At 45.8% G+C, this 25,146-nt stretch overlaps 1 protein-coding gene and 1 pseudogene across 1 annotated transcript in view; one reads left to right on the top strand and one right to left on the bottom strand.

The window, feature by feature from the left end:
• LOC126458032 (uncharacterized) overlaps nt 1-25,146 on the top strand; it is a gene marked incomplete at its 5' end in the record, with an annotated part of 169,760 nt that overhangs the window by 7,692 nt on the left and 136,922 nt on the right. Inside the window, one exon of the mRNA XM_050094821.1 lies at nt 15,874-15,993. Coding sequence (XP_049950778.1) covers nt 15,874-15,993 — 120 coding nt within the window. The remainder of the gene's footprint in view (nt 1-15,873; nt 15,994-25,146) is intronic.
• LOC126458908 (5S ribosomal RNA) lies at nt 11,018-11,136 on the bottom strand (annotated as a pseudogene).

Here is a 25,146-nt window from a genome sequence, read left to right as displayed (position 1 = left end):
GACGGTGTTCCTGGATGCATTACGTGTTCCCAGCAAAGATCAGAAATGAGCCCCGTATACTCGCCTTAAGCTCGCCAGCGAGTCGTGTGACGTCATCTCCGAACTCGCCGTCTCCGTGTGCTCGTAGACTCGCCTCTTGAATCCTTTACATACACAACCATTTTGAAAGAAATTTCCTCCATCAGACTGTAGACTGTTATTCATTTATTTCACACAATCGTGATTTTTGCTTTATGACCATTCTCAAGTGCGAGTCGAAATGTCACAAAATGTCCCACCTCCTCGTAAATTTACTTTAATATTCCTGAATGAGATTATCACTCTGCAGCGGAGTGTGCGCTGATATGAAACTTCCTGGCAGATTAAAACTGTGTGCCGGACCGAGACTCGAACTCGGGACCTTTGCCTTTCGCAGGCAAATGCTCTACCATGTGGAAGGCAGGAAACAAGGTACTGGCAGAAGTAAAGCTGTGAGGACAGGGCGTGAGTCGTGCTTGGGTAGCTCAGATGGTAGAGCACTTGCCAGAGAAATGCAAAGGTCCCGAGTTCGAGTCTCGGTCCGGCACACAGTTTTAATCTCCCAGGAAGTTTTTTACTTTAATGTTTAATATCCGTTCAGAGAATGTCTAATAATTACATTGACATACATACAAAACGAGTCGACGAGTATGAAGCGACCGCAGCACCACGGTTCCCAGACTCGTCTACTCGAGCAACTAGAGCAGGAACGAAGGAAGCCCGTAAAGCACTGACGTGACAGCGGTGCCTTGATTTATAAAGAATGTAATCCGCAACATTAGGCTCGTACTCGCTCCATTTCTGATCTCTCTTTCCTACCTCTCGTCATATGGCGGTACGTCCACCATTGTCAGGCATGATCATTTTGGGGCTCGGGTGTTGTGGTAGGGAAAGGCATAATGTTGCATGGACGTGCTGAAACTGTACTTCTCCCTCATGTGAGGCTACACGGTTGTTAATCGTCTCTCGACTTCATTTTTATTAATGATGATGTGCGACCGTATCGAACCGTCCTAGTGGGGAACCTCTTGCATCGAGAGGATTTTCAACGACTTAAATCACATCGAGTACGTGTTGGATGAGTTGGGAAGTCGCAGTGCAGCACGTTCATATGCACCAATGGCCATCCAGTAGTTGTCAATCGCACTGGTAGAGAAATGAAGAAATGAAACGTCCTACAACAAGAGCTCACTATCAACCTTACGGCCAGCATGAGAGCACACTGCAGAGCATGCAAGCGTTGCCATCTGTGGTGGTGGCACAACCTGTTAATAACCATGTCCCTCCTTTTGTAATTTCCAGGGGACCATCATGAATCATGGTAACTTCAGTGTAATTACCTTCTTTGAATAAAAGCGTCATTTCTACTCATTTCATTGCGTTTTTCTTTAAGCTATGTTCTGTAATATGTTTTTTCCATGTATGCTCCAAGTTTTGTCGAGCTATTTCGCTTGGCGGTGATACATTGCGTCAAATTTACTTTCGTCCTTAAGTTTTGCACACCAGTGTGTTAAAGTTTCTCATATATCTTGCAGGATAACCACTACCAGAAAACCAGAGAAATTCGATTTCATACTGAAGCTTCCTAACAGTAGTTCTCCCTGTGCACCATTTGCGAATAGAACAAAATGGTTCAAATGGCTCTGAGCACTATGGGACTCAACTGCTGTGGTCATAAGTCCCCTAGAACTTAGAACTACTTAAACCTAACTAACCTAAGGACATCACACACATCCGTGCCCGAGGCAGGATTCGAACCTGCGGCCGTAGCGGTCGTGCGGTTCCAGACTGTAGCGCCTTTAACCGCTCGGCCACTCCGGCCGGCTGCGAATAGAACAGGAGAAGGTGATGTTAGCACCCATGTACCGCTCCCCATACACCATAAGTTGACTTGTGGCGTACAGCTGTAACTCTAGTTACGTAGCCTTTTTCCCCTCTACTGTTACTGATTTTTTTATCAGCTCGGTAGAGCGAGGTTTCTCATCAAAATTATGGTTGCGCTTCATGTGCAGCGACAAGTGTGAAGTGGGGGGACAGTCTTCTTCAGACGTAAAACTTCGAGCATGCCCCAGGTGAGTGTTATAGGACCAGTAGTTTTCGCATTATATATAGATGACATAGTAGATAACGTCGGAAGTTCTATGAGGCTTTTTGCAGTTCTGGTGTTGTGTATACAAAAATCGCGACGCTAGAAAATTGTATTGTTCAAATGTGTGTTAATTGCTAAGGGACCGAACTGCTGAGGTCATCGGTCCCTAGACTGACACACTACTTAAACTAACTTATGCTAAAAACGACACACACACACACAAAAAAACCATGCCCGAGGGAGGACTCGAACCTCCGGCGGAAGGGGCGCGCAATCCGTGACATGGCTCCTCTAACCGCGCGGCCACTCCGAGGGGCAAAATTGCAGTGAAATGAGTAAAATGCAGGAAGACATGCAGAGGATCGTCACTTGCTGAAGGGAGGGTAGTCAACCGTTAACTAAACAAATGTAAAGTATTTCGAAGGCATAGATAGAAAGACGCTCTATTATATCATTACACAATTGCAGAACAACCACTGGGAGCATTTACTTCCATAAACTATCTAGGAGCACGTGTATGGACCGATTTTAAGTGCAACTACTACACAAAATTAATCACGTGTAAGATTGATACCAGACAAATTCATTGGATGAATGCTCAGGAAACATAGTCCATCAGGAAAGGTAGTAGCTTAAAATACTCTCGGTACATCAGTACCGTACCAGATAGGACTGATAGAGGAAGTAGAGAAGATCCAAAGAAGAGCAGCACGTTTTGTTACAGATTTCATTTAGTTACCTCGAAAACGTCACAGAGATGCTCAACCAACTCCAGTGGCATGGATGTGTGTTATGTCCTTAGGATAGTTAGGTTTAAGTAGTTCTAATTGGGTTCTTTGGGGAAGGAGACGAGACAGCGAGGTCATCGGTCTCATCGGATTAGAGAAGGACGAGGAAGGAAGTGGGCCGTGCCCTATCAAAGGAACCATCCCGGCATTTGCCTGGAGCGATTTAGGGACGCGGGATTGAACCGTCGTCCTCCCGAATGAGAGTCCAGTGTCTAACCACTGCGCCACCTCGCTCGGTTTAAGTAGTTCTAAGTCCAGGGTACTGATGACGTCAGATGTTAAGTCCCATAGTGCTCAGAGCCATTTGAACCATTTTCAGAGGCGTTCCGTATCACGTTCCGAGAACGTACATTCCTACAAGAGTCAACCAATGTGTTGCTTCCTACTTCGTATATCTCGCGAAAAGACCATTAAGATAAAGTTACAGAGAGGTTACAAGCGATCGTTCTTCCCATGAACCATACACGACTGGAACAGAAAATGCGGAAGTGATACTGGTACACAAAGTACCCTCCAACAAGCACCGGAAGGTGACTTGCGGAGTATAGATGTAGCTGTACTGCTCAAGATTTTCGAGACATTATTTTTCTGCTCTCGCCGTACACACATGCAGCTGCAGACGTCATAGGTCCAGTTTTCAGTAGCCATCTTAACTGTCGATTGTATGGAAAATTGAAGGTGGGGCGGGGGGGGGGGGGGGAGGGGGGAGAAAGTAAAGGGAAGGGAAGGGAAGGGATTATTGATGTCAGCTGCTTCGGGACATCGCGGAATCAGATACGACCGGGATTCGAACCCAGTGCCATCCGCGACACAGTGTTACCGCAACTGCACGAACTATCTCGGCACGCTCACGGCCGAACCACAATCCGACCGGGCGCCAGCTATCCGCAGTGCCTGTCCATTTTCTCCATGCTCGCTGTTCTTGAGATTATCGCAGGAGGTCGGACGTACTTGTGCATCCGCACTGAAGAAAGTGGATCCATTGCCCATGGAGGAGAATGAATTATACGAACGCATAGTGTCTGTTCTTTCGGACAGGTCCGAAAGAACACAGACCACACATTCACATAATTAACTGCCAGTATTCGTTAGCACGCACAGAGCACCGAAGCGAGAAGCACGCTACGGGCTACTTACTGCCGGAGTCGGCTGCCATCTGCTCGCCTGCGGCGGGGCGTGATAGGTCGTGCGTGCGCGCGCCGCCACTGCTGTCATTTGCCTAAGCTGCGATACTCATTCACTTTACGGCCCCTAACTGGCTGTAAAATTTGTTAAACGTTTACGACCGCCGTGCTGTAGAAAGCGACAGCGCTTTCCCTGCCGTGGCTTATGATGGAGATGTCGCGCAGCCGTTCGGAGATCGGTAACGTCACAAGCGTTGATTGAGTGCCCCTCTGCGGAGGTAATTGACGTCACGGAAACACACACACTGTTAGTTAACTGTGTGTTATGCGTTCTCGTCAGGAATATTCCTGTCTGCCCCTCCTCTTTTCTTTTCTCTAGTCCTATATCTCTTCTTTCCCTTTTAATTTTATTTCATTTTTTTCCTATGCGTGTCGCTCTCAGCCTGACTTAGAAACGTGATGTCAGAGGAACACCTCCATTACTCTCGCTTTCCACTTTGACTCGTTATAATTACGCCGGAAATAACTGGCTGCCTGTTCGTACTTCAAAGGTTTCAATTTCGTTTTCTATTTACTTGACAGCTTTACAGCGGGGGTAAAACTTGATTATTTGGATTCTGATATCTTGTTTCTGAAACCTAGTCGAGGAAGCAGTAATTTCTTTTTCAGTCGGGTGGGCGGAAGGTAGGAGGGGCGGATGGACCGAAGCGTATAGTTTGTTTCGTCGTCGTCCTGGTCATTACAGACGCGGAAAACAGCATTGTTTCTTTAGGCTGAGGGTGCGGTTTACCGTTGGCTCGTCTCTTGTTCAGGGATCGATCCCGCCATTAGGAAATGGAAATGTGTGGTAAGTCCTATGGAACCAAACTGCTGAGGTCATCAGTCCCTAAGCTAACACACTACTTAATCTAACTTAAACTAACTTAGGCTAAAGACAACACACACACACTCATACCCGAGGGAGGACTCGAACCTCCGACAGGGGGAGCCGCGCGAACCGTTACAAGGCGCCTCAGACTGCACGGCCACCCCGCGCGACCCGCTGTTAGCCTGAAGTGATTTATGGCTACTAAGCTAAATTAAAGGCAAGACGGGTGGACACTTCCAAACTGGTTTTCGCTGTACAAACAATATGGATTTCCTAAGTATGTGTCTTGTTGTCGGAGTGAGTTAATATCAAACCGTAAATCGAATGGGCAGGATTTGATTCACAGTCCGATCTTTCATTCCTGTCCCTCGTCGCTTCTTTCGCTTATGCAATGGGTTTATATCTGAAAAATGTCTAGTTGCAACATGGCTTAGTGTTCATATTACCTGCAGGTTCCCCTGTAGGCCTAACAGGCTGGGTTAATCAGTTCAGTAGTCGGAGGAAGCCAATAGCATCCCACCTCCAGCAAACTGTCTCTTAGTAAAGCACTTCTACTGCGGTGTTCAAAACACCCCAGGATTGAGAACAGCTTTACTTAAGGTTTACTTAAACTAATCGATACAAAAAATGCTATAGCTCATTCACTATCGCAACATCCGATTTTTCCACACACATTCAACAGAGCGAATGTCTCCGTTCCATTGCCATAGTAAATAGTTTATGATCGTACGTTTGAACATATTCGAGGTAATACTATACAGAACTTTGATATTAATCTGAACAAACATTCAGGATAACGACAACATTAATACCAGAGTGAATTTTCTATCCAGCATTTAAATTTCTTTTGCTGAAACCATTTATCTGAAATGTGTATATACAGACTGAAGCGACGGTTGAAAATATGTACCAAGGCCGGGATTTCCGTCGCTTCAATCATCATATATACATCATAAATATTTGAGACTGGGAAAGGTCACTGGTATCATATTGTTTCAAAAATGGCTCTGAGCACTATGCGACTTAACTTCTGAGGTCATCAGTCGCCTAGAACTTAGAACTAATTAAACCTAACTAACCTAAGGACATCACACACATCCATGTCCTAGGCAGGATTCGAACCTGCGACCGTAGCGGTCGCTCGGCTCCAGACTGTAGCGCCTAGAACCGCACGGCCACTCCGGCCGGCATATAGTTTCATTTAATTACCTAAAACAATATGTTACAACGGCCAGCTGCCAAATGGTATGGTGCGGCTGCAAAGAAACACGTTATAGCTCTAACTTCACAGTTATCTATCACGGTATCACATTGAAACAGTAATCAGAAAGTCGACATGCATTTCAGCCGTTTCACTCTGTACTGATATTGAGAAGCAGAGTTAATGTGGTAACATCGTTTTACAAAATTAATCACCTTTACTTCCCCACAGCTTTTACTTCCTTTTAGAGCCATTATTCTAAATAGAATACCTGTGAAATAATTATATGCCAGTGATATAAACCTAATAATTTTATGAAAAGGATACGGCAGATTTACATCCTCCTCTTTACGCAGTCTTAACTTCAGCTCCGTCTCTATATATTTCCTGATTTTTCATTCTTCCATTACTTTCAAGAATATGAATCCATGAAATTAGCATGCTTCTCCACGTATCGTGGACGGGAATCTCAATTTTTCCTTTAACCAGTTTAATTGGTCTCTCTTGATCGGGGACACATTTATGAGTAGTTACGTTCAATGGTTTCAGGTAGCACCCGAAGGAGCCAACTTCCAGCGCTTCTGAATTTCTTCATAAATTTCGTTTAATTTAAATCGAACCTATCTCGTGTGCACTGTTTCTACCCACAATAAAGAGCAATAGGTTGTTGCTTGGTTGATGTTACAACAAGAGAGTGAGTGACGTTCCTAGATGTTCAAGCTAGTTTACTCTTGAAATCCTTCGCAATTATCTATGGCAGGTCCCACATACACATAGATTTTGCGCGTTACAGTTACACTGACAGTCGTGCCAGATAGCTACGATATTTTCCTCTGTTCGCAAGAAATAATGGCGTTTCTGCTTCAGGCTTTATTACTAAAATTAAAAAATCGCTCCTCTGAATAAATTTGGTTTCAAATGCCACCCTCTTTGTTCACTGATCGCGTTTCGAATTTCCTAAGTTTCACCATATTTCAGATAATTCAATTTCTCAAGAACCATGAAGAAATTCCGAACTTCGCAAGGGCACGTTAACAGTGAGGTTTTTCTGTTTCCTGGACCATAGTTGTGCTAAATTCTTGAGTTTTATTCGTCGGGTTGACATCCATATCAACTTGAATTAACGGAAGAGATACAGATGCTTCAAAGACAAACTGCGCGCTTCGCCTGGGATTGGTTTCACAAGCTCGAGAACGTAGTAGAAATGCAGAACAAACTTCTATGTGAGGCTACAAGTAAGACTAGATACGGGGAACGTGGGCAGCCTCCCTAAACCTTGTGACAGCGTGCCAACTGGTCAATAGTGTGCATTTCCTTCAGCGTGCGTTTAAAAACAAGAGAAATTATTGGATACACGGAACGGTGCAGACTTACTTCCGGCGCACCACCTGTGAATGGAAAAGTGAGGAATTAATGATTCTGGTACCCTACGCTGCGGAATACACGTGTAGATGCACCAAAGGGGCCTGTTTAGCTATTCTTTGTCGCAGTGTACTTGGTAAGTTGAAACTGCCCTTTGTCTCATGCCATGGGTCGCAGCCATTTCCCACGGTCGTGAGCGATTCGCAGTGCCACACACAGCCAGAGGAGGAAAAAACGGCAGCATTCGGGTATCCCTGGCAGCCGCCCTGTTGTCTCGGCCATGTATCGCTGGTGATCGATTGCTGTCGCTAAGTCCACAGCATTCAGTTTCTTCTTAGCCGCTTCGGTCAGGTTTTCAGCAATCTGGCGCCGTGTTCTCGTCCACAAAGACAATGGAACTCGCACCGGTATGCGTACTACACTACACGGCAGAATCGCCGCTTCAAACGTGGTTATTCAGCTGTGTTATAAGTATGTACAGAATTTCTACGTATTGTTCTCCTGTATGACGAAAAAATACATTTCAGTACGTACTGTGTATTTCTGACACTCTATGGAGTCCACGAATTCCAAGCAACAGCGTGCAGTTTTTAACAACCCGGTTGTAGACCAGTGGAAATCGTTTACGAAAGACTAATCTAAGAAGTAATTGCGCTTTTAAATAGAATTTAGGTTGCCTGGAGGCAACTGTTAACTATTGGGAACTATTTAAAGTCTGTATATATTCGCTGTTTACGTACAGTGCAATTGTGACACAAGCAGGTTATTAAATTCAACGCTGTCGGAGTACAGTTGCCATAAGCTGTTACGAGCTAGTGAAGTGAAACTGAATGTAGTTTTATCTGAAAGAGTTGCGTCGCAGTATCCGATCAGTTTCGAGGCAGAAAAGCAACAGTAATTCACCTCCAATCTGGTAATGTATTTGATATCAACTATATAATCTAGTAAAAATGCTCAATATTAAGATACTTACGAAACGTATAGTGTGACAAGACACATGCGGTGTCACATCTTCGCTGAGGGTCCGAATCCAGTTTCCGTATTTTGATCTGTAGTTAGCACAGAGCATCGTTAGTACATTAGTTAACTGGCTAAAGATGAAGTTACTATTACTATCTCTATTGTATGCAGAACACTCGGAAGAGTTCAGCATGATTTTTCATATGTAGGTTCCTGTTCAAACTATCATCTACCTAGCGGTCTCTATACATCCTAACCGTATGTTAGCGGGATTTAGAAACATCTGCGTTTATTTCTCTAAGTTATTTCTCTAAGCTATTATAATTACTTCGGCATCTATTTTAATGAACCCGTAATGTACAATCGACAACCCATATTCCTCCCTTTTCCTCGCTGCTCTTCCAAACCAATATTGTACTTGATGTAAAGTATACGGTTGAATTAAGTATAAACATTACAGCTTAAGACTAAGTTTAAAACAGTAAAAATGGAAGTAGCTGAGAACATCCCCTGTGTGGGGGCTCGCACCAGGAACCATTCTTTGTAGGAGTGAAGTTCTTATTCATCAGTATGAGCAGCACATAGACGCAAAGTGGCTTGATTCTATTGGTAAGTGAAACGGTGCGAACCTGCCCAAGATCATTCGCTGCTTCATCTTACTGAAGCGAAACGACTCGTAGCCAGAGACAACTGCTTCCGTGTCCTTGCTGTGTTAGTTTCTTTTGGATTTCTTTTGTCTTCGGCGCCTTGTGGACTTTGGAGAGCAGACCGTGACTTGCAGTTATTGCGGAGTGTACTAATGATCAGGCGTCTGGCTTGACACTGACTTTGAAAACGCCATCTTTGCCACACCCGTAAAGGAATGTAATTCTGTCTGACGAGAAACCAGAATTTGGCAAAGTGTTTACAGTAGTCTATCCTCTGAAATCATCGATGCTCAGTACCCGATAATTGAAAGAAGCTTTTCTTTTATTTTTGGCATTCATTGGCAAAATGAAGAGACTCCCCCTTCTGCAACCGTGATAGACGGGGTGAATCAGAACTCCGTAGACAAAACTTTCGGAGGTAGTCCAGGGGTACCGTCTCAGTATTTTGGTGGAAGGGTATCTGGAAGTTTGTCGGTGGAGTTCTTGTTCACCCTGTGTATACGGTCCTGGTGTGGTAGGAAGAAAGAATCCATCTCAAGCAGACAATTACTTTTTTTAAAAGAAAATTATCCTGAGAAGCGTAATGCCGGTGCTTTGAGCTAGACATTTTTCTGTATCTTTACCCACTTCAGTCGCAAGTTTGGAGCGTACCTTGGTGACGCATATCTGTCCAAGGCGTACTTTTTCATCCGTTCTTTTGTCATTTGTTTTCGTAAACCTCTTTTCTCGTGCCCGGGGCTAAAGCCTTGTCCATGCTTACGTTAAAAAAAAGAATGCTCTGTCGGCAGAGATTCCTCGGCGACAAAACAATAAACGCGACGCACGTCAAAGCTTACACACACCCTCGAATGAAACCAGGCGAGGAAGGACATTGCGCAGCACTCGCTTTGTACTCGGGTTCTTAGAACCGCCGCTTCAAACGTGGTTATTCAACTGTGTTGTAAGTATGTACAGAATTTCTACGAATCTCTTCAAACAAAGTGTTTCCCCCAAGGACTAAGACTTTACTCTCGTCTGGGCCAGATCACAGAAATATTACCGGATAAAGTCTGCACTCATTCATGTTGTATTGTGTGTCCAAGTGTCCATTCAACTTAAACGGCAACACAATTAATGGTTCTTGTTCAGAGCTTGTCGCCAAGTGAAGGATCGTCGTCCTTTAGTTGAAATGGTTCAAATGGCTCTGAGCACAATGGGACTTAACATCTGAGGTCATCAGTCCCTTAGAACGTAGAGCTACTTAAACCTAACTAACCTAAGGACATCACACACATCGATGCCCGATGGCGATCGCACGGTTCCAGACTGTAGCGCCTAGAACCGCTCGGTCACACCGGCCAGCTCGTCCTTTGCTTTTTGATGCTATAACTTAGCCTTTTTGCAGATTAAATTGTGGGAATTGAATTCCACATGTACGCCCACAATTTGAATACTGTATAAACATCGTGGTTTTCAAGTGCATTGGATTAACTTGTTAGTGCACTTCATTATAGTACCATGCGCCGTGTTTGCGCGCCTCTGTTTGCATGGGAATGCTTGTCTGATGAACAGTGCAGTGGGATAAACTATGACAGGCTATCTGCGAGTCTAATTCCCTGTGGCACGATGGCCGAGTGCAAGTCTTTCAAACGGACTCCACTTCGCCGACTTGCGTGCCGCTAGCTCACACCATTCATTCAGCTGGAGAGAGGAGATCTAGGGTGTAACGTGGAATCCGAACCACGTGTTGTTCCTGGAGCTCCCTCATGTAGTTGAGGTGAATGCTAGCTTAAAAATTCCATCAGACCAGCCTTCGAAAGGCCCAACGGTACCGATCGACCGTTGCGTCATCTTCGGCTGTGGAGGGGCGTGTGGTTATCACACCGCTCTCCAGGCCGTTGTCAGTTCTCGTGACCGGAGGCGCTACTTCGCGGTCAAGTAGCTCCTCAGCTGGCCTCACAAGGGCTGAGTGCACCTCGCTCGCCAACAGCGCTCGGCACACCCGGTCGGTCACCCATCCATGTGATAGCCAAGCTCGACAGCGCTTAACGCCGGTGATCTGACGGGAACCGGTGTTACCACTGCGACAAGGTCGTTGGCGGTGAAGGCTGTCTTAAAGGCAATTGAAAATTTCAGCTGTCCGTCTGGGATTGGATCCCGCCACCTCTCAGTTCCCAGGTGCGCACTTTACGACTAGACCATCAGCCTCTACTGACCATTTAATAAAAGTCCTAAGGCCTGGAGACTGAAACCACACTGAAACGGCTCACTGATGATGACACAGACGTTGCGAAATATGTTTAAGCAATATGATTTTATGGTTTGCGTAAACAGGCGGAACCGAATTCCCATATAGTGTAGTGCTCCTTTGTGCGTGCTTCATAAATGTTATTATCACTGCCATAAGTAAATACAGTAACTAACTATGGCCATTGTGCCTAAAGATAGAGATCATGAGTGTGTGAAATAATTATCTGAAGCTAATAGTCACGTTAGGCCTGTATTGATTTTGTGCTTATTTTAACATGTCGGTAAGGGTTTCGAGCATGCACTGCTCGTCTTCAGGCTTTTATACAGACGGTAATGTAGGTCATTAAACAATAGACTCTCTGAGGTAATCTAAATTAGCACAGAAAACTAAAACTATTATTTTGTGCATTGTTCTGGTGGTGGAGTGGTTATTGTGGGGAGGGGGGGGGGGGAGTTCGGCCAGAAATCGAATCGATGTCCAGCAGCGATATCTGCTGCTGTTATTATTTTGTCGTGGAGCTCAGCAAATTTTGACATGTCTGTCGTTCACTTACGATTTCAGCATTCTAGAGCTTTATTCGCACTTTATTTGCACCTGGTACGCAGATTTCGATATGCAGGGTGAGCGTACAGTGTACTCCACATAACAAAAATTTATTTCTAAGGAGTTACACTTGACACAGCTACCCATTTTGTTGCAAATGATAGCTTAACACAGGACTTTTTTTTGTGGATAATCTTCTGCATTTGCTCTGACTGTACCAATTACAAGGGTTTCAACAATGGGTAGTGTTTTTTTATAGCAAGACAGACTAGGGCGTTACTTCTTCTTATTACTACTGCTCAAGTTTTTGGATGAAATTTTTCCGGACAAAGGGATCGGTAGAGACGGTGCGACATAATGAGGACCACGTTCACAATGCGTAACCACTCTTGACATTTTCTTGTAGAATTACGATAAAGGTAAAGTATTCAGTCCGCCAGTTGCTGAACGCAAACTCTTGCAGCATGAATATGATTTCGATATTTCATAATGTGCAAACTGTTTCGACACGAACACGTATATTGTAGAGACGATGGCGGAAGAGACGTTATCAAAGACGTGGAGAGAAATTGAGCATCGCCTAAATGTTCTATGGACAACAAACGGAGCACATGTGGAAATGCCGGCCGGAGTGGCCGAGCGGCTCTAGGCGCTACAGTCTGGAACCGCGCTGCCGCTAGGTCGCAGGTTCGAATCCTGCCTCGGGCATTGGTGTGTGTGATGTCCTTAGGTTAGTTAGGTTTAAGTAGTTCCAAGTTCTAGGGGACTGACGACCTCAGAAGTTAAGTCCCATAGTGCTCAGAGCCATTTGAACCATTTTGAACATGTGGAAATATTTTATAAACTTATTTCACTGCACGACGTGTTTTTGCATGGATGTTAACATTACACATTTACGTCAACGTAGCGGTCTTACAGCATGTGGCTGGGAATCAACTATCGCTTTTTTCACAATGATTTTCGCGATACTGTTAGGCAGTCATATGTTTCGCACTAGAGCACGTTTCCTAAAGCTGTTGCATTAGAACTGGCTAAAGACTTCTAAAGCTACCAAACAACAACATTCTGCATCAGATCTGGTCATAGGGCACAAAAACGCTGTACCGCTAAACGACACGTGTTACTCGCCTCGCTATTATTTTTAGAGTTCGTGTTATACAGCAGACGCTAATGTAAGAAAAGCATTATGCTCATTACGCAGGTACGGTCTCTACCTGCTCCTCAGGGCAGGTACTCCACAGACAACCAGCACCAACCCTCCCCCCTTACTTCTTTGAATATTCATGCGGCAGAGGAATGCACAGACAATAGGCATGAAATATAGGCGAGCCCGAGCTCGTAAACAAATTAGAACGCGGCGTGCTAGCTGTCCGGCGCGCAGTACCCGCTGCGTCGTTATGCGGTATGTTTACGTCGCGCTGTGCCACGTCGCGCGTTAACAAAGGAGGGGCATTAAAAGAAACACGTAGCGGACCCGACAGCAGACGGCAGACGGCAGACACGGTGGATGGCGCCTCGGCGTGGGCGCCGGCCTCCAGGTGACCCCGGGGGCCGCGTGTGGGCAGCCCTGCCACACTCGTCCAGCCATGCCACTCCACTCCAGGCTCCAGCTGGAGGCGTTTCCGGTCGCCAGCATTCGGTCCCCTAGCTCCTCCTGCGCTGCCTCCTACCACTCTTTCTGGAGGCTGTATGTCTTGAGTTGCACCCTGAAATCACGACCAGAGAAGGAAGCGAGATTAGCGTCCAACGTCCCGTCGACATTGGGGTCGTTAGGGACAGAGCACAAGCTCGGAATGTTGCAAGGATGGGGAAGAAAATCGGCCGTTCCCTTTCGAAGAAACCATCCCGGAATTTTCCTAGAGTGACTTACGGAAATCACATGAAACCTAAATCTGGATGGCCGGATTCAGATTTGAGCCGTCGTCCTCTCGAATACGAGCCCAGTGTGCTCACCACTACGACGACCAGAGAGAAGTTTGCACAATTAGATGGCGTCGGCGATATTACCAACACGTTTAATGTTTTGATCTGCCTTCGTAATTCAGTAGCCAGCGCGGCTGCCTGCCATGCTACGGACACGAATTAAAAAACCGGTACCACCACGGTTTCGGCGGCCGCGGTGGTCTAGCGGTTCAGGCGCTCAGTCCGGAACCGCGGGGCTGCTACGGTCGCAGGTTCGAATCCTGCCTCAGGCATGGATGTGTGTGATGTCCTTAGGTTAGTTAGGATTAAGTAGTTCTAAGTTCTAGGGGACTGATGACCACAGATGTTAAGTCCCATAGTGCTCAGAGCCATATGAACCATTTGAACCACGGTTCTTTTTTTTATGGGAGAACTGAAGAGGCATCAGTTCAGCCTCGTGATGCCGACTGAGGAGCTACTTGAATGACAAATTGCGGGTCCAAGGTCTTCAAAGCCGACAACGGCTGGGAGAGCGGTGTGCTGACCCCACGCTCCTCCATACTGCATCCAAATGACGCCCCTGTTTGAGGACGACACGGCGGTCGCTCGGTTCTGACTGCCTCGTCTCAGGTCAGAACTATGAAAGTACATAATATTCCCTGGGTATACATCTGGATTGCTTTGTCTTTTTACCACGATATTTCGACAACGTAGCTCGTTTCAGGGATAATCTGGTGATAAACGAGCTACGTTGCATAATAGGCTCAGAAGTCGTAACAATCCGGCAGTATACCCCGAGAACATTATACAGGATATCAAGTTTATCTTGAGCACCCGCAAATAATATTTTGTCCAGAAAAAAATAAAAACACTTATTTACTAAACGTTGTTTAGCTATCAGAAGGGCGTTAACTAGCCTGATTTCCTCTGCTGCATCTTTGTTTGTTACAAATAGATGATGGCCGAGCGGTCCAGGCGCTACAGTCTGGAACCGCACGACCACTACTGTCGCGGGTTCGTATCCTTCCTCGGGCATGGATGTGTGTGATGTCCTTAGGTTAGTTAGGTTTAAGTAGTTCTAAGTTCTAGGGGACTGATGACCTCAGAAGTTAAGTCCCATAACGCTCAGAGCCATTTGAACTTTTTTTTTTTTTTTTTTTTTTTTTTTTTTTTTTTTTTTTTTTTTTTTTTTTTTTGCAGTCCACTTTATCTCTTCAAAACCTATTCAGTAATGTACTACAGTGTACTATTGACGCAAAAATGATAGTATTAAAAACTTAATACAGACTTGACTTTCAATCTTCTCTACTTGAGCACAGTGCAGTTCCCTGGGGTAACCTAACTCGTCGACGTGTCTGAGTTGACAGTAAGCAAATGGAAATACAAGGATAATGTACTTCGGTCATTCTGTAAACCGTCTTCAGTTGACTGTTTGTGTGAGCACGTGTAGTCCTGCGAAGATAAAGTAGAAATAGTATAGTAAATAAGAAGAAATCATTATTGCTGTTACTACACTGCTAACGTACATTCTCCATAGATGAGTAGCATTTCTACTTTTCCTTAGCTGGTATACATTATACTCACAACAACTACCAACTCAAGACGGTTGACTCACTTTTACAACACATTCCTTTAAGCTTAGTGAAACTTAACAAAAATTATAATGTTTCTGATTTCCAGATGCTACTTTCATTTTAGAGAAAATATTATCTCTCTCTCTCTGTCGCTCTCTCTGCATTAGCAAAACGTTCTGTGTAATTAATTAGTCATTTTTATTTTAATCTTAAAAGCAACAAAATTGTTAATAATTGTAATAAAAGCGAAACAAATTTACTGACAAAAATTGTGTGTGTGATTCAACTGTGCGTTCAGACAAGAAGTTCGAAATATAAGAGGTCCGTGCTCAAATCTAGCAATTTTTTTAATGAGTATGTTTTTGTGTATCATAAAGTCTGATATACCGAAAATAACGATATTTCACCACTATCATAGCATCGATATCACACAGACGATCTATCAAATAGTCGACATGTCGATCCGTCATAAGTTTTTTTTTTCCTTACTCTTGATGGAGGACGACTTGGAAACTTATTTGTAGCGATTCCGACCGCTGGGGACTGAGCGTGTCCTTTGGTTGGCAGGTGCGAGCAGCTGCTCCGGGAGACGGCTGCCCAAGTGCTCGGCCTACCTGGCCTCCATCGAGTCGCTCGACGACAGCGAGGAGGAGCAGGCGGGCCGCCAGAAGGCCTCCGGATCGCAGGGTGAGTACCTGCCCACTGCGCTTCACTTCTAGAACGAGTATGAAGACCAGTTAAGTACAGGTGTAACCCATGCAAGTGCAGTCAGGATACTTCTCCCAACGTAAAATATCAATGACTCGTCGAATAATGTTATTGAAGAAAAGAGAATCCAACTAGCGGATTAACGACGAGGGCTGGTGAGCTGGCCAGCCTGGGCGTGGTTTTTAGGCGGTTTCCCAAGTCCAGCTGGTACCTACGTCCAGCCTCAGACACACGCTGCGCAAACGTTTAGAAAGTGCTTTCTTCTCAAAAGTTGCCCCGTTGAGAGGCGTGGCTGTAGTAGAGTTACAAGGTTTGTAATATAAGGAGCTACCAGCCACACCTATGGTTTAAAGTTTATTCAACTCAAATAATTGCCGTCTTCGGATTTTGCTAATCCATCTACCGATGGCTTGTTACAGCTTTCTTTCTTTCTTCCTGGGTCCTCGTTTTGTGTTCGTTACTGCTGTGCTGCATGGCACACAAACATCCAGCACTTAGATTATAAATGTCTTGTTTATTAGGGGCGTGCAAAGGAAAAGGTACGAAACACTGGCTATAGAATGAAATAACTAGTTTATTGTTGCCAGTCACTGTTTGTTTTCATCCACAGCGCGTTTCAAAGGCTTAAACTTTGTGTTTTTATATGTATTAATACGACGTGTGTGTGTTGTGTACCTACTTTGAGGTAACCTGTGCCACTGTCTCCAGTGGGTCACAGGCTCCTTTCTCTGTCGTAATACGTCACATATAAACTGTGGGTATAACTGAAGTCTTCATTCTAAACTAATCACCAGAGGCGTGAGCACAAATATCCCACTACTTCACGAGCCGAAGGATTCCTTATTCCCAGAATTTCTGTGGCTGTGATAGGTACCAGTTCTCCACTCTGTCCTTCAGTTCGTCGTCAGAGTTAAGGCGCTTCCACCTGAAACGTTTTATAGCGAACCAAACAAATGGAGCTCGCAGGGCTACATGTCCGGGCTGTAGGGCGGATGTTCAAGCTGCTGGCACTTGAACTTCACCATTACGCTTTGTGTAACCTTGGAGACGGGTAGACGCGCGGAGAGCAGAAGCATTTCCTCCGTGAGCAGCCCAGGTCGATTGCTCTTGATACAGTAGTGTAGGCTACGTAGCGTATCACAATACAGCTGCGTTCGACTCTGTTCCCGGCCGGCTTAGAGCTAATGTTGCTACCTTAGATGGCAGCTCTGTGTTCAAAATGTCGCACTAAACAAATGGACCAGGGACCGCACAGGCTGGAAGACGTAAAGGTTTTTCCCTGCAGGAGGAATCCGATGAGTATCCGACCTCTGACGTCGAAACAGATGATGAACGTGACCATAACTGCTGAGGTTCAAATGGCCCTCAGCACTATGGGACTTAACATCTATGGTCATCAGTCCCCTAGAACTTCTTAAACCTAAGTAACCTAAGGACATCACACAACACCCAGTCATCACGAGGCGGAGAAAATCCCTGACCCCGCCGGGAATCGAACCCGGGAACCCGGGCGCGGGAAGCGAGAACGCTTCCGCACGACCACGACCTGCTGAGGTCACAGCTTTAAATTTCTTAGAGGGTGGTGACACATACGCACAGTCACGCCGGGCGCTGCTTTCGCGTCCCTGTATGTATCAGTACTTTATCCCAAAGCGACATATGCAAATTTCAAAAGTTTAGTTCTTACGACGTTTCGTACCTTTTTATTTGAACACTCCTTACAGAAAACGTGCCCGCATCTCGTGGTCGTGCGGTAGCGTTCTCGCTTCCCACGCCCGGGTTCCCGGGTTCGATTCCCGGCGGGGTCAGGGATTTTCTCTGCCTCGTGATGGCTGGGCGTTGTGTGATGTCCTTAGGTTAGTTAGGTTTAAGTAGTTCTAAGTTCTAGGGGACTGATGACCTAAGATGTTAAGTCCCATAGTGCTCAGAGCCTTACAGAAAACGTTCTCACATGAGATTTAGTCTAGTCTGGTCGCAGAGAGAGGGAATACACAGATTGCGCCATGCTACCAACTGTCAGCAACACCACAACCCATGTCAACCCCGCAGAGAAACGGCAAGAAGAAGAGAAGACGAAGAATGTCCAGGGGAAAGGAAGGTAGTGAAAGGGTGATCGGCCGGAAAATCCCACCAGGTCTCCCTGCCAACAAAGCGACATAACTCTTCCTTTTCTGTTGGTGATTAAAACCAGCGTTGGTGCTCCATTACTCAGATCAGCTGAGTGAAATACGTGGGCAGAGCATGAAAGTACACAAGCAATTTGTGGGTGGGACAGCTTCGGAATCTCTCTGCCTCTCCTCCCTGACTGGCGCACTGAGCCTGCTGCGGCCGTACAAAGCCCCTCCGCCATACGAGGGAGCCGGATAGTGCTCTGTTTATAGAGCGAGCCTGTTACGAGCTCCGTAAGCCTCCGGCGTTGCACGCGCCGGCCCTGCGCTCGCTCGCGGCCTGACCCCGGCGAGAGGCGCCCTTTGTCCAGGTAATGGCCGGCCGCTATTTACGGAGCGCAATCCGGCCGCCGGAGCTGTTTACGGCCGGCGGAATGTGAGATACCGGCCGACGACTCGTGTGTAACCTGCAAAGGCGTGGCACCGCGGTGCGACACACGGCCGACCCGACCCGTAATTGGACGAGGAGTACCGAACAATGAGGCGCACTGCCTAGCGCCACAATAGAGCCGCGGAATACATAAGCAAACAATCCCCCGCGGCGACCGGCCCTCGCTAGCCTGACCCGCCATTAAGCATTGAGCGCGGTTTCTTGGGCCGCCGGCGGAGGACCTTTGCATAATATTCCAGCGCTCTCTGCCCCCAGCTGCTCCAGTGCAGAGCGCGGCTCGCCGGACGCCAGTTGGTCTGCGGCACAACCGGTGTGCTGCTGGCGGCCACTGACCCAAACAATCTAAACTGATGTACATTCCACATGCTGCACTTCTTTGAACAAAACAGAGACTGCAGGCTTTTTTCGAGCCCTCTGTTGGGATGTTCTTCAGAATTCTTCTACACTGGTGTGCACAACTGTCACAAAGTAACAGAGTTCAGTCAAACCTGGTCCATACGTAGAAAGAAAGAACTGCTATAGCATACTAAACAAGATTATTGAAAGAAATACATGATGAGACGACAAAAATGATACTTTTATTTAAAGAAAATAATTACACTGACGTCACCGCGATTCACGATGGCCCCTGGACATTACAAACGGCAGGACATTATTCTTAATAGGCTGGTTCATTACTGTAGATGGCAGTGCATCCTCTGCAAAGAGCTCCCTTGCTGACCACATGGTTGGTGAGGAGATCCTGTGTTAGGGCGTTCCATTCTTCCACCAGCGCCGCTGACTGCTGCTGGATGTATTACGTTTTCCCACTTATCTTGCAGTAAGGTGTTCTGATCCTCCACCAGCGCCACTGACAGCTGCTGGATGCATTGTGTGTTCCCACTTATCTTGCAGTAAAAGTTCCGTTCTTCCACCAGCGCCACTGAAAGCTGCTGGATGCATTACGTGTTCCCACTTATATTGCAGTAAGGTGTTCTGTTCTTTGACCAGCGCCGCTGACAGCTGCTGGATGCATTACGTGTTCCCACTTATCTTGTGGTAGGGTGTTCCATTCCTCCACCAGCGCCACTGACAGCTGCTGGGTGCATTACATGTTCCCACTTACCTTGTGGTAAGCTGTTTCGTTCCTCCACCATTTACGCTGACAGCTGCTGGGTGCGTTACGCGTTCCCACTTCTCGCCATAAGAGGGTATGTTCTGCACTGCTGACCATGATCCTCTTTGATGGTCCACGTGTTACTGTGAGGCGAGGCATAATGCTGTGTGGGCGTACTGACGTCGAAATCTTCGAACAAGTTACACCACCGGTTTCCCCATGTGCGTCTTTTCAGGCGTCCATTCTGCCCTGACTTCATTTTTACGGATGACAGTGCGCAACCACATCGAACAGCACAAGTGGTTGAGCTCTTGAAATGAAAGAGGTTTCGGTGGGTGGACTGGCCTACACATTCCGCCAACTTAACTCCATCGAGCACACGTGAAATTCATTGGGGAGTCGTGTTACACCACGTCAACATGCACCATCGACTATGCAGCTGCTTTGGTGGAGGAACAGAACGCCCTACCACCAAAACTGCTTACTAACTTCGTGCCCAGCATGGGAGCACGTTGCCGAGCACCCACTGCCGTCGGTGATGATTACACAACGTGTTAAGAACCAAGTCCTCCAGGTGTTGACCGCAGCATGATTACTGTCTTTGAATAAAAGTGTCATTTCTCATAGACTCATCGGTTGTTTCTTTCAGTGTAGCAGTTCTTTCAGACTTGTGGTCCAACTTCCATCAGCAATGTCACTTGGCAGTGCCATATCATGTGAAAGTGACTTCTGTCCACAAGTTTTGTTCACCAGTGTAGTATCCCCAGGTAACTGAAGTTTTAGCTACCCAAGGACACCAGAAGTATTCTGAATAACATCCCTGGAGAGGGTTCGAAATGTCGAGTCTTCTGCATGTTTGAAGACGAATATGACGTGGTCTAACAACTCAATATTTTCAATATTCTTACCCCGTGTTAGTAAATTTCTTGGATGCCTCAAGATGGCACAGAGATATATAAAATTTTGCTTCACTTGCATCTGTCATTTACGCAGTTACGTAAGTCAAGTGGTACCAATCTGCGAAGTACTTCTGTTTAAGCGACCTTTAAAAAGTAATCGTGCAGTGTGTCTATCTCGTTCCAATGCAAGAAAACCCGAATAATTTCCCATCTACAGAGTGAACTAGAACTTCATCAACAAACTGTCAGAGGCGGTAGTATGGACCAAACAAGAAAAAAAGTGTAGTAAACATGTGCTTTAAAATCCGTGTCTCAAGAACAAAGAGCAGTTGTTCATCTTCGATACTGGAAACACGCCCCTTCTATTGCTAGCTCTTTGCTTTCTATATTTTGGGAAGAGGTAGTACGTACCATTACAAAATAAAATTTTCAAACAAATGTAGGCTCTAGTATGCGTACCTTAAAGAGTTAGGAGCTCTTCCTCAGTGGAAAAGATGTGTTTCACAGTAGCGAAGATGAAAAAGTGTTCATAGCTCGTAAGGTATGCATTTTAGAGCCGATGTTCACTTGAGACTTTTTCTTCTTCTTTTGGTCCATACTGCCACCTCTGTAAGCTCGTCAGTAGACTTTCAGTTCATCTTGCGTATATCATTCCTGAACTAAAGATGCTTTTGTATTGGCTGTTCTTGTTGTTTCTAACATTCCAGACCTTTCACCGACTTATCATTACTTCCGATACCCCACGTGTCTGCTCCACAGATGTATTTCGACTCCTCTATCAACTCCTTCAGTTTGGGCGCAACCTTTTGGATCCCCCTAAATATAAATATTGCACACGTATGGTTTATTGCCAACAGAAATTCATGCAAAACGGGTGTAAGTTAACCAAGAGTCAAAGAGAGTATTATCAACATGATGAATGTCCTAAAACTGCTGTCACGGATGAAATCATTGAGACAGTGCAAAATATGATACTGGACGATCGCGAATAGAGGCCATATAGCTAACTCTTTGTGCCAAATATGTGCACATTTCGAAAAATTCTAAGCAAAGGCAAAACCGAAGATAATTTTTTTCATCCACGATTCGGCCTGAAATAAAAAAAGTTACTGATTTTGCGTGCCGATTTGTTTCCTCGGACCACAAGCGTACGCCAGAAACGCAACAGGTTTCGCAGTTGTGGATGTTAGATAGCAGCAGTCGTGCACCAAAAAAAGCGAAAATGGTTTCATCTGCAGAAAATGTTATGACGACTGGTTTGGAAAATGGAATATTTGTATTGACTGCGTTGCAAAGAGCAAAGCAGAGAATACCGAGTACTATACAAATCTTCTGGAGCAACCGATTCATAAATACGTTTTAAGAGGCGTGGAACCAAAAGGAACCATCGCCTTTGTTCTAGACAATGTGCTTTCTCACAAAAATGCTTTGATAATGAGAACTTGAGGAATTTTAGTATTTATTTTGGGAACATTTTTTCCTGTTCACGGGATTTGAAACCGTTTGACTTCAAACGATACCCACATGTAAATGAATTTGTTTCTGGAGGAGGTTATGACATCCGCAGATAGGTATTTGGCAGATTTTCTAGAAGCACAGATTAGGGTTAGAATCTACACGCTGAGAACATGGGGACAAAGTGAGCTGAATTAAAAGGACGCGAAGTTCGAGAAAAAAAGTGCTTCCCTCTACCCAAAATGCTGTCTTTGACTGCCAAGACGAGAATCATATCGTATATAAACACTAGCAAAATTTTTCCTTTATATTGTAGATACAGTGGTACCTCGGGGGAGAATTAAATACTAAGATGTCTTGTTTCTGCTGCTTTTCATTACTCCAATTAAGTAGAGTCCTATGCAAATTAGCTTTTATATTCCTTTTAACAGATCTTGTTAAGGGTCATTCATTTTAACTAAAAACAACAACACAAGTACAGTTGTATAGTATTTATTGATTCCTACACTAAGTTTTTAATTCTAAGACGTCTTCAACAATCTTTGGGAAGTGAACCAATGCGACCGTTTTGAAATAATCCATACCTGAGCAGTAATGAGTTTCATACTACTGGCTTCCTTTTAAACCTTTTAATCACTTAATTTAATTAAATTCACATAAATAAATACGAGGGTGAGCGGGGAGGTAATGCCTCCGAATTTTTTATGTGAAAACTCTTAAAGCTTTTTAAATAAAAGAAACGTAACTAACATTTTACGATTTTATTCTTCATGTCTACATATTTATTTTTCAATATAGTAACACTGGCGACGAACACATTTGTCCTAATGGTGGATCAGTTTTTGACATCATCACTGTAGAATGTTTGACTATCACTATCACAGTGAAGTCGTCGAACGTGTTCTTTAAATGTCGAAAATAGATGAAAGTTGGATGTGGCCAATTCGGGACTATGCGAAGGATAATAGATGACAGTGAACCCAAGGTGTGGGATTACTGCATATGCCGCTGCGCTCCTCTGTGGTCTGGTAGCGTCCTCCATGTGTGGACGGACTCGTCGAATTCGTGCTTCCAGGTTCCTGAGCTGTTTCCCACCCACCGACGTTACACACCACAATTTTGCGCTCTACAAATCGCAACCCTCTAGCAGCAGAGCGGTTTAAATCTGTAAATATGAAGAATAAAGATGTAGAATGTCAATAACGTGAATTTTATTTGAATAGCCTTAAGGGTCTTCACATAAAAAATTCGGAGGCGTTACTTTCCAGCACGCCCTTGTAGAAACGATGGAGATTAAATCAATGAAATGCAGTGACAAGAAATAATTTTCGGTGCAATCCGTCCAGAAATGTCGAACCTTCTGACATACTCTTCTAATCTACACTCCTGGAAATTGAAATAAGAACACCGTGAATTCATTGTCCCAGGAAGGGAAAACTTTATTGACACATTCCTGGGGTCAGATACATCACATGATCACACTGACAGAACCACAGGCACATAGACACAGGCAACAGAGCATGCACAATGTCGGCACTAGTACAGTGTATATCCACCTTTCGCAACAATGCAGGCTGCTATTCTCCCATGGAGACGATCGTAGAGATGCTGGATGTAGTCCTGTGGAACGGCTTGCCATGCCATTTCCACCTGGCGCCTCAGTTGGACCAGCGTTCGTGCTGGACGTGCAGACCGCGTGAGACGACGCTTCATCCAGTGCCAAACATGCTCAATGGGGGACGGATCCGGAGATCTTGCTGGCCAGGGTAGTTGACTTACACCTTCTAGAGCACGTTGGGTGGCACGGGATACATGCGGACGTGCATTGTCCTGTTGGAACAGCAAGTTCCCTTGCCGGTCTAGGAATGGTAGAACGATGGGTTCGATGACGGTTTGGATGTACCGTGCACTATTCAGTGTCCCCTCGACGATCACCAGTGGTGTACGGCCAGTGTAGGAGATCGCTCCCCACACCATGATGCCGGGTGTTGGCCCTGTGTGCCTCGGTCGTATGCAGTCCTGATTGTGGCGCTCACCTGCACGGCGCCAAACACGCATACGACCATCATTGGCACCAAGGCAGAAGCGACTCTCATCGTTGAAGACGACACGTCTCCATTCGTCCCTCCATTCACGCCTGTCGCGACACCACTGGAGTCGGGCTGCACGATGTTGGGGCGTGAGCGGAAGACGGCCTAACGGTGTGCGGGACCGTAGCCCAGCTTCATGGAGACGGTTGCGAATGGTCCTCGCCGATACCCCAGGAGCAACAGTGTCCCTAATTTGCTGGGAAGTGGCGGTGCGGTCCCCTACGGCACTGCGTAGGATCCTACGGTCTTGGCGTGCATCCGTGCGTCGCTGCGGTCCGGTCCCAGGTCGAAGGGGACGTGCACCTTCCGCCGACCACTGGCGACAACATCGATGTACTGTGGAGACCTCACGCCCCACGTGTTGAGCAATTCGGCGGTACGTCCACCCGGCCTCCCGCATGCCCACTATACGCCCTCGCTCAAAGTCCGTCAACTGCACATACGGTTCACGTCCACGCTGTCGCGGCATGCTACCAGTGTTAAAGACTGCGATGGAGCTCCGTATGCCACGGCAAACTGGCTGACACTGACGGCGGCGGTGCACAAATGCTGCGCAGCTAGCGCCATTCGACGGCCAACACCGCGGTTCCTGGTGTGTCCGCTGTGCCGTGCGTGTGATCATTGCTTGTACAGCCCTCTCGCAGTGTCCGGAGCAAGTATGGTGGGTCTGACACACCGGTGTCAATGTGTTCTTTTTTCCATTTCCAGGAGTGTATGACCTTTTTTAGAACCTGTATGTACAGGCTGTAATAACTCGATATAAAGCACCATCAGCCAAGCGAATAAATTAATCCATTCATCAGATAAAGTGGTACCACCTGAGGGGTGCCGTCAGTCTTACAGAAATTGCATATGCATGACTGACGTCTCAGTAGGACTATATTGCGGCAATTTTCATCTAAATTGACGCAACTGTGAATATAATGACGCTTATGGTCAGGCTCCTCTAGCTCTGTATCTAAAAAGGAGGGAATTAATTCAGGCGGACAGGTACAGTAAACCGAAGCTTGTGCCTGCTTGTCACACAGACGTA

The sequence above is a fragment of the Schistocerca serialis genome, chromosome 2 (assembly GCF_023864345.2).
Source record: "Schistocerca serialis cubense isolate TAMUIC-IGC-003099 chromosome 2, iqSchSeri2.2, whole genome shotgun sequence".
Lineage (NCBI taxonomy): Eukaryota > Metazoa > Arthropoda > Insecta > Orthoptera > Acrididae > Schistocerca > Schistocerca serialis.
This window is presented reverse-complemented; position numbering and strand designations above follow the sequence as displayed.